Genomic DNA, 24,962 nt, shown 5'->3' on the forward strand with positions numbered 1-24,962 from the left:
ATTGTTCTTGCATGAGAGATTTTAAGCAGGACTTAAATTAGGGGGAAGAAGCCTGGAGAAGTAATTTTGCCTTCCACAAGAAGTAGTTTTAATTTCTGTTTCTCCAAAGTCCCCCACCTTTCTTGTTCTCATCTTGAAAGACCTCAGTGCACATGGTTTTACAACCTGCCAGGGAACAGCCCCGTTTTGGGATTGGGTTGAGATCAGTGCAGGGGATTGGAGCCTCCAGGGTGAGAAGGAAGGAATGGAGAGATTGGGATCACAGCCATGGTGTGCTCTGCCAGCTTTAAGGTGATTACGTCCTCCTGATTCATGGGAAGGGCACTCCTGCTAACCCATTTCTCTCTTGTGAGCCAACTTCAGTGACCTTGGGAGTTTGCAATCTTGTATAACTCTCTGAGCCCCATAATCTGAAAAAGGGCAGGGAGGGGGAAGGAAAAAAAAAGAAGTTAAAGGGGAAAAAAAACTGCTGGGAAAACTGCTGGTCTTGCATGTGATTTCCTTGACGCAGACAACAGGCAGCTGCTTATTCTCAGAGTAAGACATGGAGTTCATGAGGACTGAGTATTTTTGAGGCTTCAAAACCCTTCAGCAAAGAGCCCCAGGATATGGAGTATGCCCAGCACACCCCAGGACACTGTGGATGCACAGCACAGCAGCTCCCTCCAAGGGTGCCAGGCTCTGTCATGGGTGGCTCAGGTGCTTCCAGAGGAGGCCTGAGACCCTGAAGACTGAAAGAAATAAAGCCAGTGGCCTGAGCAATAATGCCAGGAAAATCAAGTCTGTGTGCATCTAGCTCCATCACATTTTCTAGCTCAGCATCTGCCCAGGGTCGCTTGGGAACACCTCATCCTGCTGGGAAGTGAGAAAACATCCCAGATTCTTCCCAACAGGTTTTCCACAATCCTACAGGCAGTATCTAAACTGCTTGAAATATTTTCCAACAGACTTTTGTAAGTCGTGGAGGGTTTTTTTTAAGGACAGACCCCTTGTGGGGCTGGTGATGAAGAAATTCTTCTGGAGTTTCACTCAGCACGGAGTGCAAGGCCGCAGAGAGCAGGGATGCCAGACAGCGCTGTTGGAAGCCGCGGCGCTTTGCAGAGCACAGGCACACCCGTGCTCTGCCAGCGACAAGTGAACTCCGCGGAGCGAGATTTATCGCTCCTTTTTCCCACGCAGCCGCTTGGCTCCAGGAAATGCAGGAGACTCGGGTACCTTTGGGTGCTGCCTCGCTCCTCCAAGCCAGGACTGTTCCCAGAGGGGCTGAAAAATTACGGGCAGATCAAAGCCTCCCTGGGCGAACGGAAATAAAACCCATAAACCTTATCAGGCAGGGACCACCCAGCGCAGGGAGGAGCGAGCTGTCATCCCGCAGCTTTTCCTGCAGCCGAACCTCCCCCTCGCTGCCCGCCCGGCGGCCAGCCGGTTAAATCCCTGTCCAGCTCCCAATCCCGCCCGGGTTTTGGCTCGCTCTCCCCGCGGGCGGGTGCCCTTGGCCGGCCGGGCGGGGCGGAGCGGGCTGCGGCCGCTCGGGTGCCGCTGCCGCCGGTGCCGCCGCCGGTGCTGCCGGTACCGGTACCGAGCCATGCGGGTGCCGCTGCCCGCCCTGCTGGGCGGCTCGGCGCTGCTGCTGCTGCTGCTGCGATGGCGGCGGCGCCGGGCGCTCTGGAGGAAGGTGGCGGAGGCGCAGGAGCGGCAGGAGCTCAGCCTGGTGCGGATGGAGGCGGCGGCGCGGCGCTTTCGGGAGCAGGTGAGCGCCAGGCCCCGCTCCATCCCCCGGGGGCTCCGCACCTGGGCCCCCTCCCCACGGCCTGCCCCGTGGGTTCCGCACCTGGGCCCCCTCCCCATCGCCTGCCCCGTGGGTTCCTCACCTGGGACCCCTTCCCCATCGCCTGCCCCGTGGGTTCCTCACCTGGGACCCCTTCCCCATCGCCTGCCCCGTGGGTTCCGCACCTGGGACCCCTCCCCATCGCCTGCCCCGTGGGTTCCGCACCTGAGCCCCTTCCCCATCGCCTGCCCCGTGGGTTCCTCACCTGGGACCCCTCCCTATCGCCTGCCCCGTGGGTTCCGCACCTGGGACCCCTCCCCATCGCCTGCCCCGTGGGTTCCTCACCTGGGACCCCTCCCTATCGCCTGCCCCGTGCTGCCCTCCCTGCGAGGGGCGGCTCTCGCCCGCCTGGCAGGTGCTCTGCCGGCTCCTTGTATGGACCCACGGGGATTTAGTGTTGTTGTTATTATTTTCGCTTTCTAAGTCGATGTGTGTGTGTGCAGCCCTCAGCATCGCGGCGATGGGGAGCGGGAGATAACCCGTTATCCCGATAGCAGTCACGGGCAGTGAGGAGGGGAAATCCCTGTCGGGAAGCTCCCCGTGGCCGTGGCGGGAGGCTCAGGCTGGCTGGGGAGGCAGCAGGAGGAGGCGACAGGCGATGTGTCATCAGCAGAGGCCAAAGTGCAGCTGCGGGTAGGGCAGGGATGCAATGCAGCCCCGCGGTCCCGGCCTCGGGCTGGGGCAAAGTCGCTCAGGTTCAGAGTCCAGCTCGGACGCGTGAGGTTTGATACGTTTTCCATGATGGTGAAAAAAACTCTGCTGACCCAAAAATTACCAGCCCAGGGGCCTCCTAGATTTTGCAATTCTATGTGCAAATATCTTATAGTGCTAGGAGAAGAATTGGCTCAGGTTCTGGTTTCATTCCTTGATGGAACCATTTGTATAAGCATGACACCAGCTCCCACTGTAATTCAGCATTGCAGTAAGCTGTTCCCCCAGGCCTGGCCGTGACCTGTCTGAACAAGGCTGTGTGAATGGCTTTATTTTAATTACTAGGTTGTTGGTGTTGCTGTGACTGGTCTGAACAGGAAGAAAGGCTGAGAAAACTAGGGCTAATATTGGCCCTGAGGGTTTCACACGGTGCTCACAGGTGTCAGGTAGGGCAGGATGTGGTCTTGAGGCAGAGACCACCTTCAGTGACTAAATGGCAGATATTTTTTGGGTGAGTTACAGAGGAGACCAAGGAGAAAGGAGGAGCCCATCAGCTGCAGTAGAAGTGTGACATTGCCTGTTCCACATTTCCCGTAGAATCCTTCTGTGAAGGTGGCCTCCATCCTCTCTCTGCCCCTGCCAGAGCTATCCAGGAAGCTCCAAGATGGCTCCCTGCCCCTGGACCACGTCTTCTATGCCTACGTGGGCAAGGTGAGGAGCACGGGCAGCACCTCATCCACGGTGGGGCTGGCTTCTTTTGGGAGGAGCACAACACAAGGTTTAAACCTGGCTCAAGTGCTGCTGAGCTGGCACTGCTCACTGGCCAGTGGTGAGCCCTTCTGTGGCTTTCTGTGAGTGGTTAGAGAGCTGGGTGTCTGGCTGCCATAGCTCCCAGCTTGGTTTGGAGGAAAAAGGAGCAACGAGCAGCATCTGCAGAGCCCATGCCTTCCTGGGAGAGCCCACAGCTTCCCTAGGGCAGGTACACCTGTAGGGAAGTGGCAGAGTGCTGCTGTTGTCTTCCCTCCATCTCCAAATGGATTGTTAAACCTCAAAAAGTCAGTTTTCATGCTCATTCTCTACTTTTGCCCTAATGTTCTGATCACTTCCTGGATTCCCTCTTAGGGACTATCATTTATGCCATCCCAGAAGCTCAACAAGAGAACAGTCTGTGGTATTCATCTGAGCCGAGTACCTCCCTTTAGCACACCCAGACTGGTACTATGGCCCCACTGTGTCCATCTTGGAGTTTGGCTTGCAAAGCAGCAGCAAGGGCTGCCCTGATACCAGCTGTGCAGATGGGGAAGAGGAAAAAGCAGGTGTCCTTTGCAGAACAGAGCTCATTGTGCAGCACCGTGGGCTGTGACTAACCTGTGGGCTTGTCCTGCTCTCGCCAAGGCCCTCCAAATTGCCATAGAAACCAACTGCATCACGGAGTTTCTGCAGGAGAGCGAGACCCAGCTCCGCAGAGCCAAGCTGATGGAGAAGCGGGGTCTGCTCTACGGGGTGCCCGTCAGCATCAAAGATTCCATCGACTTCCAGGTACCCCCAGCACAATTCCACATGTATCCCGAAATCCCTGTGGGTTGAACTTTGGGGAGGGGGGAGCTTTGACCTCAGCACCTGGCTTGACTTTGTCATAGCTGGTGTGGAATGGGCTGCCTGGACAGGGGAGGGGCTGTGCTGCCTGTCTCCCATGTGAGCCAACAGAGGAGTGTGGTCAGGTTTGCCATCAGTGCACCTTTAAATGTGTGTGTGATGGGTGAATTGCTGGAGGTGCAGAACACACTTAAATGTGTAGATAAAAGTGTGGGGGCAGAGAGAATTGCAGTCCTCCAACTGGAAACCTCATTGTCCTCTGTTCCCAGGGTCATGACTCCACACTGGGGTTCATAAAAAACCTCAATAAACCCGCAGCAGAGGACAGCGTGGTGGTGCAGGTGCTCAAGAGACAGGGGGCAATTCCATTTGTCAAAACCAATGTTCCCCAGTCCCTCATCAGGTAGGTGGGTGCTCCATTCGCTCAGCATAGCAGCAGTGCTCTCTTCCTCCTCTCAAGGGAGGGTTTCTATCTGGTCTCATTCTCATTTCCCACTTCTTTTTATATAACAACACCTGGTCTCCATTCTTTGTGTCTATAAATTTCACTTTAAAAAGTAAACACATTTACGCTGAGGATAAAAATTATCTCTAGTTCCACTAGAGAAAAAAAAAATTATCTCTAGTTCCACATGGAATCAAGAAGCAGAAGAGGAGGAGGAGAGGAGAGAAACTGTTTTTATCTTTTTTTAAATTAACCTCTCAGAGATGTCCCTATTAACTCTAAAATGCAAACACATATTCAGGGGAAGGGGAAGCTAGTTAAGCTAATGGCCTTAAATTATTCTGCCCCCAAACTTCCTGCTCTATCTGACAAGACCACCCTTGGTGTCATTGATATGTGGTGTGCTCAGGTGTGCTCTGGTGGACAGCCACCCTTCCAGTGTCCCTCTGTCCTGCCAAGTGACTCTGGCAAAGCTCCTCTGTGGGTGACCGTTGCCCAAGCCCTATGAAATGCCTTCCTTAAGGTTATGTGTTAATGCCTGGCCACAGTTCAAAAAAGCCACAAAAAGAGGTTGCCCCAGGGATTATCAGACTTTGCGCCACTTTCTGGGGAAGTCTAGTGTCAAACATCTCTGCAGTTGGCATTTGGCCTGTGCTCAAGCAGGGGCTCAGCTTTGGGTGACCTGTGGCACTTGGCTACCTGAACAGGAAGACTTTCCAGGAGGGTTGCTGTATTTGTGCTGCCAGAGGTTCTCTCTGGAATAGGTTTAATGTCAGTGAAATAAGCTGTCAGTGAATTCAGGTCCTGGGACCACCAGGAAAAGGCTCATGGTCTTCACAACCACAGTAAACCATGTCAGTGTAACAACTGGTGAATTACCTGATTGCCTTCTCAAGGTCTTTTAGTGGTGACTGGGCTCCACAGCAGCAGATACCTGAATTTTTCATTTGCAATATGTCTCTCTCTCTCTCTCTTTTCAGCTATGACTGCAAGAATTTAATCTTTGGTCAGACCCGCAACCCTCTGATGTTCACCAGAACCCCCGGAGGCTCCTCTGGTGGGGAAGGAGCACTTGTAGGAGGTGGTGGGTCCATCTTGGGCATCGGGACAGATGTAGGAGGGAGCCTGCGTTTTCCTGCTGCCTTCTGTGGGATCTGTGCAATCAAAACCACAGGGAAGAGACTCAGGTACTGTGAGAAATGCAGCGACGTCTCTGGGTGACACCCACTCTACCAGCCACTGTGCTGGGATGCTCCTGCTCCTGTGGGCAAGGGAAACTTGGGAAGATCTGGGAAGAGCTCGTTTATCCCTCCTGCCTGGGCAGTATCTGAGGCCTATATGGAGGGAAGCATTGGTTCCCCCAGAATGGAGGTGGGGAAGCCCCTTCATCTGCATGCTGAGGGGATGGTTCTTCCTGGCTGACATGGCCTCAATCACTTAGGCCTAGACTTTGTCTCTTGAGCTTTTTCTTGGCCCTTCCTTCATCCAACCTTCATATCTGCAATTTTAATTAATACTTGCTTCTGCTTAAAGCCTTTCCCTTCAAAGCAAACCACTCAGCTGCTGTATTTCATGTGTCTCTTTTCTCTACAGCAAAAGAGGAGTAATGGCTGGAGTCGTTGGGCAGAAGGCAGGTAGGAGCTGATGTCTGTCCCCCAGCAGCAGGGCAGGGGTGAGAAGGACCCTCAGCTGGTTATGGGGCACTTTCTCCATTACCTTTAGGGAGAAGCATGTTCCCTTTCAGGGATTTTTTTTTTTACATGAGCTGAGAGGAGCTGTTTGTTAGCATAAACCACAATAGAGCTGTTACCCACAGGGTGTGGCCTTGTCTGTCACTGCATTGTGAGGGTGGCATTAGCAGCCAAAGGGAGTGTGTGATGTTGTCCTCATGTCATGATTGACAAATCTTTTTGTTTATTTTTTTAAAGTCATGAAATGGAGATGTCAGGGTGCACATTAATGGATAGCAGCTCAGTCCATAATGATGGACCTGTGGGTGGGAAGACACTTGTGGGCGTCCCCTGCCCAATTCTTAAAGAGGAACTGTTGTCAACACTGCATTAAGACAAAACAATGCCAAGAGGTCCTGGTTGTGCAGAACATGCCCTTGAAGGACCCTCAGCCATGAATGCTCTCTTGTGGTCTCTTCCAGTGGCTGCAGCAGTGGGACCACTAGCAAAAGACGTGGAGAGCCTGGCGCTGTGCCTGCGGGCGCTCCTGAGCGAGGACATGTTCAGCCTGGACAGCACAGTGCCACCCCTTCCCTTCAATGAAGAGGTACAGAGCCTACAGAGATCTCTGGGGGGAGCTGCCATGTTCAGCCATGGACAGCACAGTGCCACCCCTCCCCTTCAATGAAGAGGTGCAGAGCCTCCAAGGGGCCAGAGATCTCTGGGGAGAGCTGCAGGCTGAAAACACCTGGCCCACGGGTGGGCGCCTGGGCAGAGCCAAGTGCTGCTTTCCAGACTCACCCCATGGCATGGCTGTGCTGCTGGCTGCCCTGGCACCCTTCCAGCCAGCATCTCCCTCTCCCTGCAGGTGTATTCCAGCACAAAACCCCTCCGCATAGGCTACTATGAGACAGATTTCTTCACCATGCCCAGCCCGGCCATGAGACGCGCCGTCCGCGAGACCAAGCAGCTCCTGGAGGAGGCTGGCCACACGGTAGGGGATAATGGATGTCTCCTGCTTGGACAGGGGACAAGCCCATCCCGTGTCTCTTGACTCAGCAGTTGTTGCTCAAAGGGAAAACATTGTTCTCAGGGAAGAATGGAGGTTTTCCTGTGGGCTTGTCAGGAAATCCTCGGCCTGCTTCAAGCCCTCTGTGGCTTCTCCCAAGCAGTGCCTGTGCCACTGATACCCTCCTCCATTGTCCCTCCAGCTGGTGCCCTTTGAACTCACAAATGTGGACTACGTGATGTTTAACTACTGCGTCAGGGGAATGTTCTCAGATGGAGGCAGCTCCTTCGTCAGGAAATTGTAAGTGTGGCCTGGAATGGTTTGGTGGGATTGGTGCCTGGCTATAAAAATCCTCCCTGGGGTCTGGCTGGGCTCGGGATACAGGTAGCAGATCTAGTGGATGTAGGTAGTGGCTGGTAGGCACTGGGGGAGGCTTAACATTAAGTGATTCAGCTGTACCTTAGTTCTCTTTGGGATTGTTACCAGCCTTGGAAGGAGGCTGGGAGCTGTTAGCCTGTAAATGCTGTGAGAATCAAGTGTTGCCTAGCAGAATGGAGCAAACCTCTTTTTGTCACTTAGATATGCTGTTCAGAAGGGTTGGCCTGGGAAAAGCTGATCTGCTGTGATTGCTTCCTACCACTGCTCAGCTAAACCCTCCCTCTCCCTTTCAGCAAAGGAGAGATGGAGAAAGGCAGCTCAGGGCTGTTCTTCTGGCTGGCAAAGACACCACACTGGCTGAAAACTCTCCTCTCCTGGATTTCCAAACCTTTCGTAAGGTCCATTTCTTTCTAGTGTAGACAGAGTTAAGCTGTATGTGAATAACTTGTCTCCCATTGCAGTAAGGCTTTCTCATAGAGAAGTCTCTGGGCATTGTTTTCTGGCTGTGGTCAGACACATCTCCAAACTGGAGTGATGCTATTTCTGTTCCTTTTCTTCCCACTTTGGGGAAAATCCAGCCTGAACACTGAGGAAACAGCTTCTATTTGTGACTGAGCTGTCTCAGGATAGAGCTGGGATTAATTTTTTTTTTTTCACTTTCTCCTGCTCAGGTGCCTCGATTTTCAAGTATCATAAGAAGTATGAAAGAAAAGTGAGTAAATCTGAGCCTGAGCAAATGTGTGAAGATTTGTTTTGCAGCAGCGCTTGCTACGTTATTGATATTGCTGCAGCTGCATGTGCCTGAGAGAATGCAAGGCGGAAAATGCAAGGGTGGGAGCAAACAGAGCAATTTGTGTCAGCACCATAACCCTGCTGGGTTTGGAAGACTTTGGAAATTGAGGGTGGGAATGGGAGCAGGGTCATAGCCTTTTGCTTAGGAAGAGGATGAAGCCTGTGGGAATGAAATATGGTGTTGGCTTCAGCAGTGGTTCATGCATCCATCATGCTGAGAGGTAGGGATGCCATAAGGCAGAAAGAAGGGGTGCACAGGGAAGGATGCCTTTCTGCCTTTCATTGGGTTTGTTTCCTTTTACAGCACAGTGGATGAAGTCTGGAGCCTTCATCATGAAATCGAGGTAAAGTATTATGGTTTGGGGTTAAATAGTTTTTGTTTGCGTTCTCTTTGGGGAGAGGCAGATTCAGCACTCACAAGGTTAGGAGATGATCAGGTCTCTGGTGATGTAAGACAGGAACACATCACTCCTCAACAGACCTCACTTGGGTGTGCAAGTTCTCAGCACATTTAAACACATAGGCAAGTTTATGATGCCAAATCACACCTGAATTTTTGACACCTGCATATAAAAATGTACATCATCAGACATGCCTTTATTTCCCTTCTGGTCTTCCGAAAGTCACCACGTGCCTGTGCACTCATTCTTTGCCCGCCTCCAGTTTACCAGGAAGAGGGTGCTTTGTGAGCTGGGAGGAATGTTGTCCAGGCAGCAAAGCATTGCTGGATTTTAGCAGGATCAGGCCTGATGTAGCCTGTTGGCTGCTACCAGAGAAGAGCCAAGAGCCCAGCTGGATGCCCAAGGAGAGCCTCAGCCAGCAGCTGTGGGACAGTACATCCACCCCACTGACCACCAGCACATTTCCTCCTCAGGACTTTTGCCACCAGTTCATTGCCCAGTGGAAGCAGCTGAATCTGGATGTGATGCTGTGCCCCATGCTGGGCCCGGCTCTCGGCATCGGCTACCCTGCCAAGCTCTCAGGTAGGGCACTGCCCTTTGCTGTGGCGCTGTGCCAGTGCCCATGAGCAGCCTTCCTGCTTCCCTCACATGCCCAGGGTGCTGGCCAGCAGCAGGAAGAGCTCAGCTCTTGGGACAGCTGCAGCCCAGCCCAGGGGGGGCACCTGGAGCAGCCCCCGGTGCAGTGGGAGCCAAAGGGCCGATCTCCATCCCTCAGCCCCTGAGCTCCCAGCACCCCATTAGCTGCAATCCTGCATACACAGAGGGGTGAAGGCTCTCCCTGTGCTGGCTGGCACTGGAAACTCCCATTCTCCCCCAGTGGCAGTCAGCTACACCATGCTCTACAACGCCTTGGACTTCCCCGCTGGCGTTGTCCCTGTCACGCTGGTGACGGACGAGGATGAGGAGCAGCTCAAGGGCTACAAGGGATACTACCAGGACTGGTGGGACCGGACCCTGGCGAAGGTGAGCAGTGCCAGGCTCTGCAGGGGCACCAGCTCCCCCATCTGTCCTTCCTCTGGCCATGCCCAAGCCTCTCCCTGTCTCTGTGCCCCAGGCTTTCCGTGGCAGCGTGGGGATGCCCGTGGCCGTGCAGTGCGTGGCCCTGCCCTGGCAGGAGGAGCTGTGCCTGCGCTTCATGAAGGAGGTGGAGACCCTCAGCCTGAAGAAGAACAGCTTCTTCTGAGCCCCAGGTGCTCAGAAGCCAGAGCAGGATGCCAGCTAACAGCAGCGTGGGCCATCCTTTGGTGTGACCCAGAGGACTCTCGTGCCCCTCGGGGAGGACGGATGCAGTGGTGGCTGGGCTGGCTGCTGGATTTGGGAGCAAGGGGAAAGCAAGGCGAGCTCTGATGTGGTGGAGCTCTTCCAATAATTGTCCTAACATAGTACTTTTTATTATCTGAGTTATGTCTGTTATTTCAAGTCCGTGTTTGTGTTTGGGGTTGGGGTGGGTTTTAATGACCCCAGGGAAATACAAGAACGTGAGCTGTCTCTTACAAATGGGGAAACTGGGGCACAGGCACTGGTTCTGTCTGAGATGCTCAGACTACTCCTTGGAGCACTGTAGGAGCAGGGATTTTCCCCTCTGTTCTCAGCTCCCTGGGGATGAAATCTGGCATTTTCCCTAGCACAGACCAGCAGAGAGAAGGGAAAGCTGAGCCTCCATGCAGACTCTGGCAAGCAGGGATGGAGCTGGCCCACTTCCCACAGGGCTGCTAGCACCCTGCACAGCATGAAGGAGGAATCATGGAATTGCAGAACAGTTTGTGTTGGAAGGATCCTTAGAGATATCTCCTTCCAGTCCCTTTCCACGGGCAGGGACACCTTCCACTAGGAGCAGTTTGCTCAGACCCTCACCCAGCCAGGTCCTGAACACTGCCAGGAATGAGGCATCCACAGCTTCTCTGGGCAACCTGTGCCAGGGCCTCACAACCCCCAAGGAAAGAATTTCTTATATCTTACCTAAATCCACCCCCTTTCAGTTTGAAGCCTGTATTGAGCAGCATGCCAAGGTCAGATGGAGAGCAGACAGCCTGCCCTGCACATCTTCTCCTCCCCTTTGGCCCATCCCAGGTTTTCCAGCAGGATTTTCCAGCCACTGGCAGCCCCTGTCGCTGGGGTTGGCAGCACTGGCTGTTCCCAGCAGATTTCCAAGTGTGTTCCAAAAGGAATACCACAGTGCAAAAGCGTTTTCCCAATGTGGGAATGCCAAAAGCAAATTGCTCTGGCAGGATTAATGTTTGGGTTTTTAATGATTGTCGTAGTTTAAACCATGCAAAAGCATGGAGTGTTTTCAAGGGCTTGGGATAGTGTTTATCACAGCCAAGGAGAAAGCAGCCCCCAAGGACCCCCATTCTTTATCAGCAGGCTTAGGAGGGAGGGAGCTCCAGGCATCCCATGACTGAATGCTATGTAAAGCCAAGCCCAGAAGAGCCTGGGTGGGGTTACAGGTGCTTTCTTCCCCCACGGAAAATGCTGGGTGAGGTTATGAGTTTGTTTTAAAATTCAAGCCTGGAGGACTTGTCCCAGGAAAGGCAGTGCCACCTGCACCCCTGCTCCTGGAGCCAAGCACCACGTCATTGTTAGCTTAACCCCTCTCTCTGTGGCATGGAGGTGGGCAGGGGGCAGGAGTCCAAACCATGGAGCACCAGTGAACCTGAAGCTGTAATTATTCCTCACTGGAAGCCCTGAGCAAAGACCTCCAGCAAGCCATGCCCATGGGACAGTGCACCAGGCAGGGATGGAGCTGCTGGGGGGCTTTGGGGACTTGAGGCTGCCACACAGGCCAGCTTGGAGGCTGCTCCCAGCCCAGCCTGGGCAGCAAGAGGTTGGTGTGAGTGGCAGCACTGAAGCACTGAAGGCTGGGGTGGGCCAGTGAGGACCAGTCAGTGGGGAGAGGTTGGTGACATCCCCACTGAGCTGTTTGGCTCATTTTGCTGCCTGCCCTGTCCAAATGGGGAGGATCCTCCTCAGTTTTCCTGTCAGCAGTTTCTCTGCAGGGTCTCATGTCTTCCTCAACTTCCTCCCTGCTGCCACAGGAATAATCCCACAGGACATGTCTGTAACAGGCAAGCAGGTAACATGATATAGCAGCACAACCACTGGCTTCAGTTCCAAATGAGACCCCTCCTCCAGAGAGCAGTGGTTACTCTGGATGCTCTCCCCTTACAAGCTGTGCTACCCTGCTGACTGGAGCAGAGCCAGCATCTCTCCAGAATTAGGGAGGTTGCCTTCCATCTTGGCAATGAGCTCTCAGAGGCATGCCCTGTCCCTTCCCTGTGGGCTTGCAGGTGCTTGAGAGCTGAAAGAAGTTAATTAATTTTTTTCAGCCTCTCCTTTTTGCACTAAGCCACAGAACAGTCCCGGGCAGGGGAGCACCCATGGCTGGGTAAGGGGCCACTGGTCTGGCTACATGGTCCAGCTCCTTGGCATTCTGCTGGCTGGAGGATGGGTTAGAAACAGGAGAGCAGACTCTGAATCCATCAGAGGGGATTTCCCAACACTGCTTGCCCTCTGATTCAGGTTGCCAAAATGCTTTTCAAAGGGGCTTTTCTTGAAAATGATACAGAGCAGTCACTCCTTGAAGGCACCTTCAGAGAGTTCCTCCCACACTGCACTTCCAGAGTCACTGTTGCACCTCTCTTGCGTCTCCTGAGCTCCCATCTCTCCACAGGGACCCTTTGGCTCCCTACATGAGGCTCCCAGGACAAGCAGAACACTTTCCCAGGCTCACGGGGCTGCGGGTGATGCTGCCTGAGGGACAGGGATGATGGCTGAGCACTGCTTGCTATTGGGCTCATTAATTAAGTGCTCATTAATTACTACACGTGGGTATAGCAGGGCCAGCCCAGAGCTGGGCTGTGCTGGCATTCAGCTCTGTGTGTATCCAGGTACAGCCACAGCCACTGGCTGGGGGGACACAGCCTTGGGGAGCTCCCCAAGTGAGTAAGCTGAGCACACAGCTCTGCAGCCTGACCCTCAGTGCTGCTCCAGCAGCCAGACCCTTTCAAAGTCCACACTTTGCAAAGTCCATTCCTGGACTTTGTTAAAGCAACTCTGATGCTGCCCAGTAGGCGAGCGCAGTCTGCATTCATCAGCCCTCCGAGGAGTAGGTGGGAGAGCCAGGTGTCTGCAGCTGGGCTGAAGAGACACAAGCCATGACCCAAGAGCGACTGTGGCAGGTCCTGGATCCGTCCTGGGGAGACCTCGGTGCCCTCTCGGCTCTGCTGTGCAGCTCAGCTGCAGCTGTGGTGCTCCTGAGATGGCTGGGAAGGAGGCAGGTCCAGCAGAAGATGGATGAGGCGAGGAGGTCTCGGCACCTGGCCCTGGAGAGAATGGAGAAGGCAGCTCGCAGGCTCAAACAAGAGGTAAATTTGGGGTATGTGCAAGGAAGGGATTCTAATTTGGGTAACCAAGGAAATGGGGGAGCTCTGATCAATCCCTCTGTGAATGGTGGCTGGGGCACGGGCATGTTTTGTAGCATCACCAACCCAAGGTTTTGTGAGGGTCATCACCCTCCATTGCCTCAGAAGGCCTCCAACAAAACACTGTGTAAATTAAGTATTTCTCAATACAGACCCATTGAGGAAATCCTGAGGATGAAAGAAAAGTTGGAGCTCGGGACCTTCTCAGTCAGGTCGCCATCCCAGACCTCCACACCCATTCTCCTCATGCATCCCTACTGCCAAGCCTTTCCTCTCCCATCCTCTTTCCTCTGCCCCTCCATAGGGATCTGTCTGCCCCATCATCCTCTAAGTACGAGGAGGTTCCACATCCTTCCAACATCTGCACATCAGCAACCAAAAGCCATTTCCTCCTGCCCATTCCCAGGTAAAGAAGCACCTGGATTTTAGGAGGTCAAGCCTGTGGTACTGTCTTAAACCCAGAAGAAATACCTCTTGCAATTATTTTCTTGGAAGGGAGGTTGCAAACAGCCCACACGCTTTTTTTCCCCCCTTGTTAATGATAAATTTTGTAAAACTTTAGCTGGTTGAACTGCTCTTCAGTGAGTTAGAGTTAGAAGGGGAGTGAAGGCTGTAAGAGAGTAAACAGAGACAGGTCTAACCACTCTTACAGGTTCATACAACTCTCCAGCCAAGGTGCAGCTTTCTGCCTGTTTTGGTTCCAGTTTTATGAACTAAGACTCAGCAAATTCCCCATCTGTGAATTCCCCACTCCAGCACACACAGTGCTCTGTGGGAGGTCTGCATGTTTACAGGGCATATATCCTAGAATTTTCCACTCAAGGTGACTGCTGGGCAGATGTTAGAATTGGGTATTTGCAGACTTAACCAACCTTTTCTGTCTTTTTCTTCCCTCTGCATCCAATTCTCCACCCTTTGCAGAACCCAGGCATCCAGAGCTCCCAAATCCTCTCTCTGACAATGGTGGAGCTGGCAGAGAAGCTGAAGGAGGGGTCCCTGTCCCCAGAAAGTGTCCTCTACTCCTACATGGACAAGGTGGGTGACACCTCCAGCATGGCAGAGATGCTACAGGGCTCTCCTACAGTGGGACTTTCAAATCAAAAATCAGCTCATTTGCTGAGAGAGCCAGCAATGCTGGGGATTACAATTTATGGTACTGTTATGTCTGAAGGGGGGCTTACAGGCAAACAAGCATGGCAGAATCCAGGGCAGAAAAATACCTCAGAAAGAAATATATTAAATTTATAGGTAAAATCTCAATAATGCCAAAGCTTTGAGAAGGTTAAAAATTCAGCTTGAAAACTCAGTATGTAATGTCTCCTTCCATCCATTCCTCTGTCTTGCTGCTCTTCTGTGTTCTGGAGAGGCTTTGGAGGTGAATCGGGAGGTGAACTGTGTGACAGACTTCATTCATGGGTGTGAGGATCAGCTCCAGAAACTGAAGCAGCAAAAGGAGAAGGGGCTGCTCTATGGCATTCCCATCAGCATCAAGGACCACATTAATTGCAAGGTACATCCCCAGTTCCTCTGCCTTTTGCCGTGGGTCTGGGAACAGGCCAGGATGTCCCATCCTCATCAGGACTGGCTAAGAGTTCCCTCAGACAAAGATGTTCTGGGTCCAATATTGTGGGACCAGCAAACCTGCCTTTCTTATGATTAAAATTTTGGTTTCTCCAGAAACTTGTAACCCGTTCTGATCTGGTTTTCCCTGGGATAGTCAGGTCCTGTTCTGCCTCTGAGAAAAGTTAGGTGGGAGCTTTGCCACAAGAGGCATGATGAATTAGGTCTGGTTTTGTCACAGCTCCAAGCAGCATCTCTCCTGCACTAAAAAGAGCTTTGTTTCCCATGCCCAAGGGCCACATCTCCTCTGGAGGGATGGTGAAATTTCTGGGCCAAGTGAAGGAAGAAGATAGCGTCATTGTCCAGGTCCTAAAGCACCAGGGGGGAATCCCCTTTGTGAAAACCAACATCCCACAGACCATGATAAAGTAATGCCATGTTTGCCTTCATGGAAACACTGCGACACGTGCCTCTTGCTATCCAAGCTAATTGCACATATTAATTGCCTCCTTACTTTGATCTAAAATGATTTCTCTTGTATTTGATGCCTCTTCCTTCTTAAATTCAGCTGTCTCAACAAATCTATTTCGTGCCAATTCCACCTTAATTCCACACGCATCCCCACACGGTGCTCCATGCCCTGCATTTATGGCTTGCAGAGGCAGAAGAACCTCACTCACCTGCTGATCTTCCTCTCCCCAGCTACGACTGCAGCAACCTCATCTTTGGGCAGACCTTGAACCTCTGAACCCCCAGAAGAGCCCCGGGGGCTCCTCAGGAGGGGAGGGAGCTCTGATTGCAGGGGGAGGCTCCATCCTGGGCATGGGCTCGGATATCGCTGGCAGCATCCGCCTGCCCTCCAGCTTCTGCGGGCTCTGCGGCCTCAAACCCACCGGCAACAGGATCAGGTACACCCCAGCTCCTCTCCTCTTCTTCCACACTCTGTGGAGGCTGCAAGGTGTCCCCCACAGTGCATCAAACTGTGGTAGTGCCCATGGTTTCCTCCAGGGTTAAGTTAGCATTGAACTTGCTCTGTTAATAACACAAGATGACTTCAATGTGTAACACAACAAAGACTTATTCAGTTTTTAATAGCTCTGGCCAAGAAGCTGAAAGCAAATACTACAGGGTGATCTCCTTTTCAGATGTTTGCCAGCCCTTGCTTTTCTTGTAAGAGTTTTCTGTTTATCAGAGGTAGCTTACCCATAGATAAGGAGTTAGTTGCAGCAGGGAAAAGAGATTAATAAATACCGTCCTTAGCATCTTCCAGACCATGTAAGTCTTCTTCATAGCCTAGGAAGTGTCAAGTCTTTGCAGGAACTTTTGCCCTCCTAGATTTGGTTGAGGGCAAATGGGAAGTTTGCAGCTCAGCACGGTGGCCTGCCCTACAGCCTGCTGCTAATCTGCTTTCCCATTATATTCCCAGCAAACAGGGAGTCATTGGTGCTCTCATGGGAATGCAGTCAGGTAAGTCCATGATGGCATGTTCCTACATCAAACCTTTGCCTCTTACATCTCCAACTGCTGAAATGCCAGCAAGTGTGCTTGTCCTGCTCTGTGCCTCACAGCCAGCCAAAGCAGTGATTATTAAAGCAGCCTCCTGCTACGACATTTTGCACCATTTTGTTCTGCTCTGTGTGGTGGCTGGTGTTGGCTGAACCTGAGCAGGATGAAATCAGTGCAATGATGGAATGGAACCAGGCAGTGCAATGCCTGGCAGGAGGAGTGTGAGATGTGCATGCCAAAGGCCTGGGATGCCTCACTGGAGATGCTGCCAGGAGGCTCTGACAGCTTCAGCTCCCCCCAGGCATTGGTGGGAAGGCTGCAGCCCTCTCTCCTCAGGACTGCAGAAGCCTGGCCCAGGAGGTCATCAAGCTCATTAGGCTGCCTCTGCTCTGAGACTGACAGATTATTCCTGCTGGACCTCCTTGCTCATTACCCTCCTTCCCCACTTCTTTTCCCTGACCTGAAACTCTCCCATGCTGGAGCCCCACCAGCAGCTCTGTGCCAGCACCAGCCCACCTGGCAGCAGTGCAGGTGACAGGCCCTTTGTGCTCGCAGTGGCAGGGGTGCTGGGGCCCATGGCACGGGATGTGGACAGCCTGGCCCTGTGCATGAAGGCTCTGCTCTGCCAGGAGATGTTCCAGCTGGACCCCAGCGTGCCCCCCATCCCCTTCAATGAGCAGGTAAGGCTCAGAGCCGCTCCCATGTCTCCACCTGCCCAGCAACAGAGAACCATCTCCAGAAATTCCTAGATTTCCAAGATAGCAAAGAACCCAGGGAAGCACACACCTTTGTGGACAGAGGACACCCAGCATGAGTGACCCCAGGAGCAGCCTTACAGCAGGTTTGGCAGGCAGGAGGTGGTGTGAAACGACCACACCAAGGACACTGCTGCAGACCTGTGTTCTGGACAGCACTGCTTTTCACCAGCCCTGCTCCTCCCATCCTTCCCCCAACCCAGGAGAGCTCACCTGGTGCCTCCCCAATGTCGGGGTCTCTCGCTGGTCAGAGTGACCCCGAGAAAAGTTGGAAAGTCTCTTTTCCCAGCCTGGTGCTCGAAGAAGGGGTCAGAGCTCTTCAGTTCTTGGTCTCAAGGTTGTTTATTGTATCTTATCTATAAAATTCTTTCTCCTGTCCTGCCGAGGTCCGTCCAGCAGGACAGTTCCAGGCACTCTGCCTGCCCTGGGGCAGTGTTATCTCTTTATACTAAAAGCTACATGTACAATATTTACAATTACTTTCCAATACCTATCACCTATGTTAGACAGTGAGCTTCTACTCTAAACCAATCTAAAAGTGCCAACATCACAGCAGAAGATGGAGGTCAAGAAGAAGAAGAAGAAAGGCTGGACACGCCCAGATCCCTCCATCTTGCCCCGCTGAATCCCCATTCTAAAAACCCCAAAATCTACTTTTTCACCTTGTGATAAATTCATTCTACTTAATTTGTCATGACTTACAGATCTTCATCTAAGGTTGGTAACTTGCTCCACGGGTCATAATCAAACCCACAGGTGTTTGGGCTCTGTGCCAGAGTGTCTGAGCCCTCTGGCAGGGGTCTTGGCTGCTCGGGACAGCCAGAGGGATGTCCTGACACCCTGAGCCCTGGGAGCAGCCCAGTCGGGCTCTTCTCCTGGATGCAGTCGTGGCTCCCCCTCTCCCAGGTTTACAGCAGCTCGGGGCCTCTTCGTGTCGGGTTCTACGAAGGGGATGGTTACTTCCAGCCCTCGCCCAGCATGAGACGGGCTGTGCAGCTCACCAGGGAGCTCCTCCAGGATGCAGGCCACACGGTGGGTGTCCATGCCTGGGGTTGCCTGGAGCTGTTACCCTGCTCCTAACAAACTCTGGATAAATCACTTTCCGTCTCCATTTTTGCTCCTGGTAAAAGAGAAAGGCAAATGCAACAGCTTGTTTTCTAAACTGGAGTGATCTTGTTTATATTTCTGGCCTAGCAGACATAATGATTATGTTTAGATATTTCCACGTCACCCCAAGCAGTGTTGTTTCCGTCATGCTTGGTGTTCCCATAAATGTGAAACTCAAAACAGTTTCAGTGATCCCTCAGCTGTTAAACACAGCTTGTAGATTTCCTAGTGGGTAAGTGGGAAGGAAGTTGGAGCAGTTGACCCTCCAGGGACTTATTTTAGCCTACGTTTTTCTGTGGTTCCACCAGTGGAAATTTCTATGTGGTAGCTGTTCCAATGATGCAAAATAATTTTAAGAAAATTTAAAACCGGTGGTTTGAAGTTTCTAAGAATTCTTCTCTAAGAATGTGGAGGAGTGGAGCCTGTGCCAGGTCCCAATATGCATTAATGCCTTGTGTGGGGCTAATGGGAAAGGACAGCAGGCAGATGAAAATGAGGCCTTGCTGTCCTGGAGCAGCAAAGGAAGGTGTAAGCCTCCCACCACTTCCCACTGACCCCTGGTGAGGGTTGATGAGGCAGGGAGGCTCACAGAGGGCTCTCTGAGTCATTCACCCTTGCTGCCTCTTGGACAGGGATGGTTTTCTTGCAGCTCGTTCCCTTTGCCCCACCAAAGATTGACTACGTGGTGGATGAGCTGTTCACCAGAGGGATTTTCTCGGATGGGGCCGCCCACCTGGTGGACTGCTTGTGAGTAAAACCCATTGCTGTGTGGGCTGCAGTGAAACCTGCAACTGTGAGGCCACTGGCTGCATCCAGAGCGTTGATATTGTGTGTACAGACTGAGCAATGAGCAGCAGAGGAGCAGTTTCTGGCAGGGTGACTCTAGCACGAGCAGCAAGCTGTTCACACACACAGCTGACACCCAGACACTCTCTCACCTCAGCATGCCCAGGGCTGTGCATGGCCCCACCACTGCAAAGCCCCCCACAACTTTTATGGCCCTGATGACACAGGCAGTAAAGTGATGATTTATCTGTCACTTTTGCCATGACCATTACATGTTTACCTCAGCATTTATTGCTCAGTGTTTTCTGTTGAAGTGGGCAGATTTTTTCTTCTAGCAGCTCCCCTCCAAGACAAACCCTGCCTTGGGAGCAGCACTGTTGTTCCTATTGCTCGGTCTACAGGTGACTTGTCCTGACTTTTTCACTCTCTGCTCTTCCAGCAAAGGAGACATCGTGGATCCCAACCTGAAATCCCAGTACAATACTTACAGGCTTCCTGCTCTGGTGAAAAGGATCTTGGCTATCATTCTGAAACCCATAGTAAGTGTGTGGGGGTGTCTCACCTGTGGTATAGGAGACCTGCGAGGTGGGGAGGCTTCCTTGTGCAGGGAGGTAAATTGTACCACCCAGGAATTCTTGGCTGCTTCATGTTAATTGCCTGATAGGCTTCATAATGAAATACATTTAATTTTTAAACCCAAGATGAACTTATCAAGTGAGTCTGACAGCTTTTTGTGGGAGTTTTGCATGGGGAGCTTGAAATATGATGGGCTGTGAGCATACAGCCCGCCCTTCCAGCAATGAGCTCCAGGAGAAAGAATATCACTAGCAAGGATCTAAGCAGCATTCCCACATACAGAAGATGATTTCCAGGACTACTAGTGTGGTCTAGAGCCTTATTTGTAAGAGCTGTAGTGATTAAATGTGTAAATTACTGTGGGAATAAACCCTCTTCACTGGAACTGGCCCGTCCTTCAGCGCCAGGAGAAGACAGATGCCCAAAATGCAGTCCCAGGGCAGCCAGCTATTCCAGCTGCATTGCTGTTGACTAATCCCAAGTTTTTCTCTTCCCTCCAAAAGTACCCACGCATTGCTCGGGATCTCGGCGCTCTCTGTGGAGTGGGGTAAGGCACCCTGGGGTAGCTCTGGAGAAAGGGGATGTACCTGCCTGTGCCCACCTGCTCATGCAGGTAGATGCCAGCTGTGCAAAGCCCTGCCATGGTGGCACAGGCTGAGCCAGGTGGGGCGTGCTGCCTCTGCACCACCCAGGCTCAGCACCGCCTAATCCAGGGATTCTCAGCCGGGGGTGTTTAAGGGCTTAAGGATCCTCAGAGTAGCAGGGCTGGGATGGCTCCCTGGAGATCAGCACAGGGAGATAAGGGCTGTTTTCCCTGTCTGGGTGGTACCCAGAGCATCACGTGCCAAGTTAATGCAGAGGTCTCTGCCTGCACATGCAGTGTGGTGTGAGGCACCTGCACCTCCAAGAGAGGCACAGACACACACAACTGGTAGCTAATGAATTTAGAACACTGATTTTTATCCAGGTCTTCTGGCATGCTTTAACAAAAGCTCTTTTGATGTACTTCTAAGGGGATCAGCTGGGTGGTACCATTGCTTGTTCCCAGAAGGGAAACATTCTTAAGGGAATGTTAACATTCCCTTAACATTCTTAAAAATGGGCTGTCTGTGCATTTTATTAACTATTTTCTGTTGCCACAAAGCTCATTAATTCTGTCACCTTTCCAGGTCTGCCAAAAACCTCTGGGATCAGCATAGGGCAGTGGCGGTAATGTGATTTTAACTTTATTTTTCTTACTGTAGTGAGAGGTCTCCAAAATTTCTAAGCAGTTACTTTGCACTCAGTGATGGACTTGGGGTTGGAAATTATTCACCATACTTTGCCCTGCACTGTTTAAGCAAAAACAGCATAGGAACAGCCACTAAAGATGAGGTTTCATTTTGTCTTTTCTGTCTCTTGTTGTGAATTCTTCGTTTCAATTATTAGGTGTTACTGTTCTGACCTAAGGCCATACTTGAACTATCAAGCAGAGACATTAGGAGTCAAAAATTTTCTACATGAACTCTGTGACTTAGGTAGCTTCCTTATGAACTCATTTGAGATCAGGAACCTCAGACAGGAAGCTTTTTCCTGGACAACCGCATCCAGTGCTGCCACAAGCTGACCAGGTTCCTCTTTTAAACCAGCTAAGTTTTATGCTTCAATTTGGTTTTATTGACTGCCTCCTCTTGTCTCTTCTCTGATGGTTGGAAAACCACCATGTTTCCTTTGCTCTTTACTCCCTTCCAGTTTATCCTTATTTTATTTTTGTCCTTGGGTTTAAATAGCACCTCTCCTCACTGGTATTTTCCACTGCCTCTGTCTATTTATAGGGAGTATCCTCTTTCAGCTGGTGTTTTGCAACGCTGAGGAGGCTGTTTTGGTGTCCTCCCACAAGGCAGGATCTGTGTTCCCTGGGACACCCTCACAACCCTCCCCGAGGAGCAGCATCCCCCCAGCCTGCACCACCAGCCTCTATCAGTGCCACTCACTCCATGGATGTGTGCACTGTGGTCTGACAAATTATAGGGCAGAGGAAAAACTCCTAAAAAGCTGCCTGGTCACTGGTGGGAGTGTTTGAAATGAAATGGGCATGGGTTTTTTTTTTAAGGTGAAAACAGATTCCTCTCCCATTCCTGAAAAACACCCCACAGAAAACCAAACCAAATAAATAAACATAAAAAATCCAAGACAGACAAACCAACAAAACACACACAAAAAAGAGCCACCACAAAAACAAACAAACAAACAAAAAAGCCAAAAAGAAAACACTTCAGAAGATTTGATGGCTTCAGAGATATTTTGAATTGTTACAGCTTAGTGAAACCATATTCACATGTTTTCATCTACTGCAAACAAGAGCCGATTCAAAACTTTTGGCTAGTGACCAGCTTTTCTCTCAGAAAAAGAAAAAAAATTCAGGTTAGCTGCAGTGACTGTATTTCCTGGAAACACATCTCATTTGTTGAACTTTCAGCAGGAAGGATCTCAGACTGCAGGTGGAAATTGAGGTCAGATTAAAAATAGCCCCAAGGCCAGGCCTTTTGTGAGAGAGCTGGAAGACTCTTGTACAGAAAACTTGCTGTGAAAGGGTTGTGCAGGACAGGGGCTGGGCCATGGCACAGATGTGTCCCTGTAGCCAGAAAATGGCTGCAGAAACGACTGTGGTTCCATCTGTGTCTGTTTGCTATGACAAAGTGGGACCTCTCTTTGGGGATGGATTCATTGCCTGATGTTCAGCAAAGCTGTGCTAAACCAGACTTCAGATCTGGATTTCTCTTGGAGCTGCAGTACAAGCCTGAAGCTGTGCCTCCTGTGTTTTGGGGGATGTCCTGGGGCTTGCCCAAATGTCCTCTCCTTACCTGTATCCTCATGTAGAATGAATGAAGGTTTTTTGGAAGTATTTTGGCTTCGTGTTTTTTAATACTTATACCAGAATAACGAAAGCTTTTAGGAAATGTGACTTTTTAGTCATCCAAACAAACTGCTGTTGATCTCCATTCAATATAATTCTAAAACAAAGCTGTTCATGGAAAAGATTGGGTAAATACTCAAATAAATCAGTTCTGAATCACGCACCTAGCATTAATGTCTAGGTCTGGGCAGCACATGGTATTCTGACAGGAAACCTAAAAATGGAAGAACAAACTCCCTTGACCCTTTCAAAGCACAGTTCAGATTTTTTCTTAAATAATTTTTTTGCTGTATCCAGCAAGACTTTCTCCCTCCTTTTCCTGTGTCAGCACTGATCTGCCACTGCTGTCCAACAGACACCCCAACATCTTCTGTTCCTTTCCCTCCAGGCTTACCGCACAGAGTTCATCACCAAATGGAGGCAGCTGAGGCTGGATGTGATCCTTTGTCCCGTGCTGGGGCCAGCCTTCAACCATGGCTATGCTGGGAAGCTCTTTGGTAACGTCCCTGAGGACACACAGGGCACACAAGTGTCCCTGCACACACCCAGGGTGTGTCTGTGGGCAGAGCTGCAGCAGGACACTTGAGTCCATGGACATTCCCCAAACCATGCTGGCTCTGCCCTTGGGGAGAAGGCAAAGGAGAGGCTCTGGGTGGGTCTTCTCCCACCCCACCTCATCTGAGCTGAAGATGTGTGGGTAATTCTGGGGCAGCCATAAGTGGTCCCTCTGTCCCAGCTGTTCATGGGTGAGTTTTCCCTGTTTTTCTGCCCCAGAGCTGCTCCTGCAGCAGAAGGTGGCAGTGAGGACAGCTGTGGCAGATTTTGGTACAGGACCAGGCTCTTTTGGATGCAGCTGTCTCACATTTCCCAAAACTCTGCAAACAGCAGGAAGGCTCATTGCATGTGACTTGCAGAAAAAGGCCTTTTTTTATAGCTTCCACCAAGTCAGGGTCCTCCACCCCTCTAGCAATGACCTTTTGGGATCCAAAATCCCCACGGTGATGTTGCATAACTGGACATCAGGAATATCTTGAAAAGGTAGCTGGGATTTTCCCCTAGGGATAGATGCAGACTCTGAATTGGTCCCTCACAGAGCACATCTAATCTCCCCACGAGTGACAGGTAAATGCACAGGTCACTGCTCTCTGTCACTCAAACCTCTCCATTAAAGGTCCCTTTGGGGCAGCACGTTTTCAGGGCCTCCTCTGGACCAGCAACTCCAGCCTGCAATTCCTGCAACTCAGGTTACCATCTGGAGGTCATTGCTGACCCAGCACATTAAATTTTGCCATTTTGCATGCTCTGTGTCCCAGCTGCAACCTCCTACACCCATCTGTACAACGTGCTGGACTTCCCTGCCGGGGTGGTGCCGGTCAGCACGGTCACGAGAGCCGACGAGGAGGAGCTGAAGCACTACCGAGGGCACTATGGGGACCCCTGGGACAAGAGGCTGAGAGAGGTCAGCAGCAAAAGAGCTCAGGTCTTGGAACCAGCAGAGTGACACCCCTGGGACGTGGTCCCAAGGCTTGTCTACCTCTCCTAGTGGGAGTTGAGCAGCGCAGCTGGAGCTGGTTTAGCGGCGCGGTTTGCAGTTTGGCAGCCTGGCAGCTGTGCCCTCGCTGGCCCTTCCTCTGCCCTCCCTCCCTGCCCTGTCCCGTGCCTGCCCTGCGGCCCTGACTCAGCATTCCCTGACCTCTTGCAGGCCGTGTCAGGAGCCGTGGGGATGCCCGTGGCCGTGCAGTGCGTGGCCCTGCCCTGGCAGGAAGAGCTGTGCCTGCGCTTCATGAAGGAGGTGGAGGCTCTTGCCCGTGGCACAAAGAGAAGTGTGTGATTTCTGGGAGCCAGCCTTGTCACTGACATATTTTATGAAAAATCCTTTCATCTGGATCTTTTCTCCTGAGAAGCTGAGAAGCCTCAGCTTCTCCGTGTTTTGCTGCTTTGGAATGTGATTTGGAGAATTGTTTACCCAGCATGTGAAATTGTTTTTGCTTGATGACCAAACAGCCACCTGTGTTGAGGCTGTGAGCAGTTACAAGATTTTATTGAAATTCTTTTCTATTCCTTGCTAGGCTTCTGATGAAATCCTTTCTTCTATTCTTTTAGTAACTTTTAATATATCATTTTCTTTTAATATAATATATATCATAAAATAATAAATCAGCCTTCTGAAATATGGAGTCAAGATTCCCATCTCTTTACTTGTCCTTGGACCCCTGCAAACACCACCACACAGCCTCCAGTGGGATGGCTTTTCACTCCCTGCTCTTCACTCCAGCCACCTTCTACCTGATATGAAGCAAAGTAGATAGTGAGTTGAAAACTCTGAGCTAATGTTTTAATAAAGTGGCACTAAATTCTGTTTAAAAATAGCCAGCAGAAATCTCATCTCTGTCTAAATTGTCCTTTGTTGTTAGAGTTTAACTGAGTCAAAAAAACAAAAGAAAGGAGTTAATGCTGGACCAAAGGGATCCAATAACAACAGTTTAATATTATTTATTGTATGGTGTGAGACCAAAGAGCTGTTT

At 51.3% G+C, this 24,962-nt stretch overlaps 2 protein-coding genes across 2 annotated transcripts; both read left to right on the forward strand.

The window, feature by feature from the left end:
* The first annotated feature begins 1,534 nt into the window (after positions 1 to 1,534).
* LOC136559938 (fatty-acid amide hydrolase 1-like) lies at positions 1,535 to 10,230 on the forward strand. Its single transcript, XM_066555481.1, has 15 exons — positions 1,535 to 1,750; positions 3,077 to 3,190; positions 3,875 to 4,018; positions 4,345 to 4,478; positions 5,501 to 5,707; positions 6,114 to 6,154; positions 6,673 to 6,797; positions 7,059 to 7,184; positions 7,402 to 7,499; positions 7,871 to 7,970; positions 8,249 to 8,289; positions 8,674 to 8,713; positions 9,244 to 9,352; positions 9,648 to 9,793; positions 9,885 to 10,230. The coding sequence occupies exons 1-15, from the start codon at positions 1,586 to 1,588 to the stop codon at positions 10,011 to 10,013; spliced, it is 1,719 nt and encodes a 572-aa protein (XP_066411578.1). The 5' UTR covers positions 1,535 to 1,585; the 3' UTR covers positions 10,014 to 10,230.
* A 2,754-nt stretch (positions 10,231 to 12,984) lies between these two features.
* On the forward strand, positions 12,985 to 24,287 carry LOC136560131 (vitamin D3 hydroxylase-associated protein-like). Its single transcript, XM_066555802.1, is given in 16 exon segments — positions 12,985 to 13,194; positions 14,173 to 14,286; positions 14,618 to 14,761; positions 15,106 to 15,239; positions 15,514 to 15,548; positions 15,551 to 15,719; positions 16,238 to 16,278; positions 16,873 to 16,997; positions 17,979 to 18,104; positions 18,829 to 18,926; positions 19,405 to 19,504; positions 20,045 to 20,088; positions 20,711 to 20,750; positions 22,826 to 22,934; positions 23,751 to 23,896; positions 24,140 to 24,287. Coding segments are annotated over 16 exon segments (1,764 nt in total). The 3' UTR covers positions 24,269 to 24,287.
* The last annotated feature ends 675 nt before the right edge of the window (positions 24,288 to 24,962 follow it).

The sequence above is a fragment of the Molothrus aeneus genome, chromosome 9 (genome assembly GCF_037042795.1).
Source record: "Molothrus aeneus isolate 106 chromosome 9, BPBGC_Maene_1.0, whole genome shotgun sequence".
Lineage (NCBI taxonomy): Eukaryota > Metazoa > Chordata > Aves > Passeriformes > Icteridae > Molothrus > Molothrus aeneus.

What these genes read in the sequence shown, in the direction of transcription:
- LOC136559938 (XM_066555481.1), top strand. Translation starts at nt 1,586, where the DNA reads ATGCGGGTGCCGCTGCCCGCCCTGCTGGGCGGCTCGGCGCTGCTGCTG. An exon ending in CGCGGCGCTTTCGGGAGCAG is followed by an intron (nt 1,751 to 3,076) that starts GTGAGCGCCAGG and finishes CATTTCCCGTAG; the next exon opens with AATCCTTCTGTGAAGGTGGC. An exon ending in TGGAGGAGGCTGGCCACACG is followed by an intron (nt 7,185 to 7,401) that starts GTAGGGGATAAT and finishes TTGTCCCTCCAG; the next exon opens with CTGGTGCCCTTTGAACTCAC.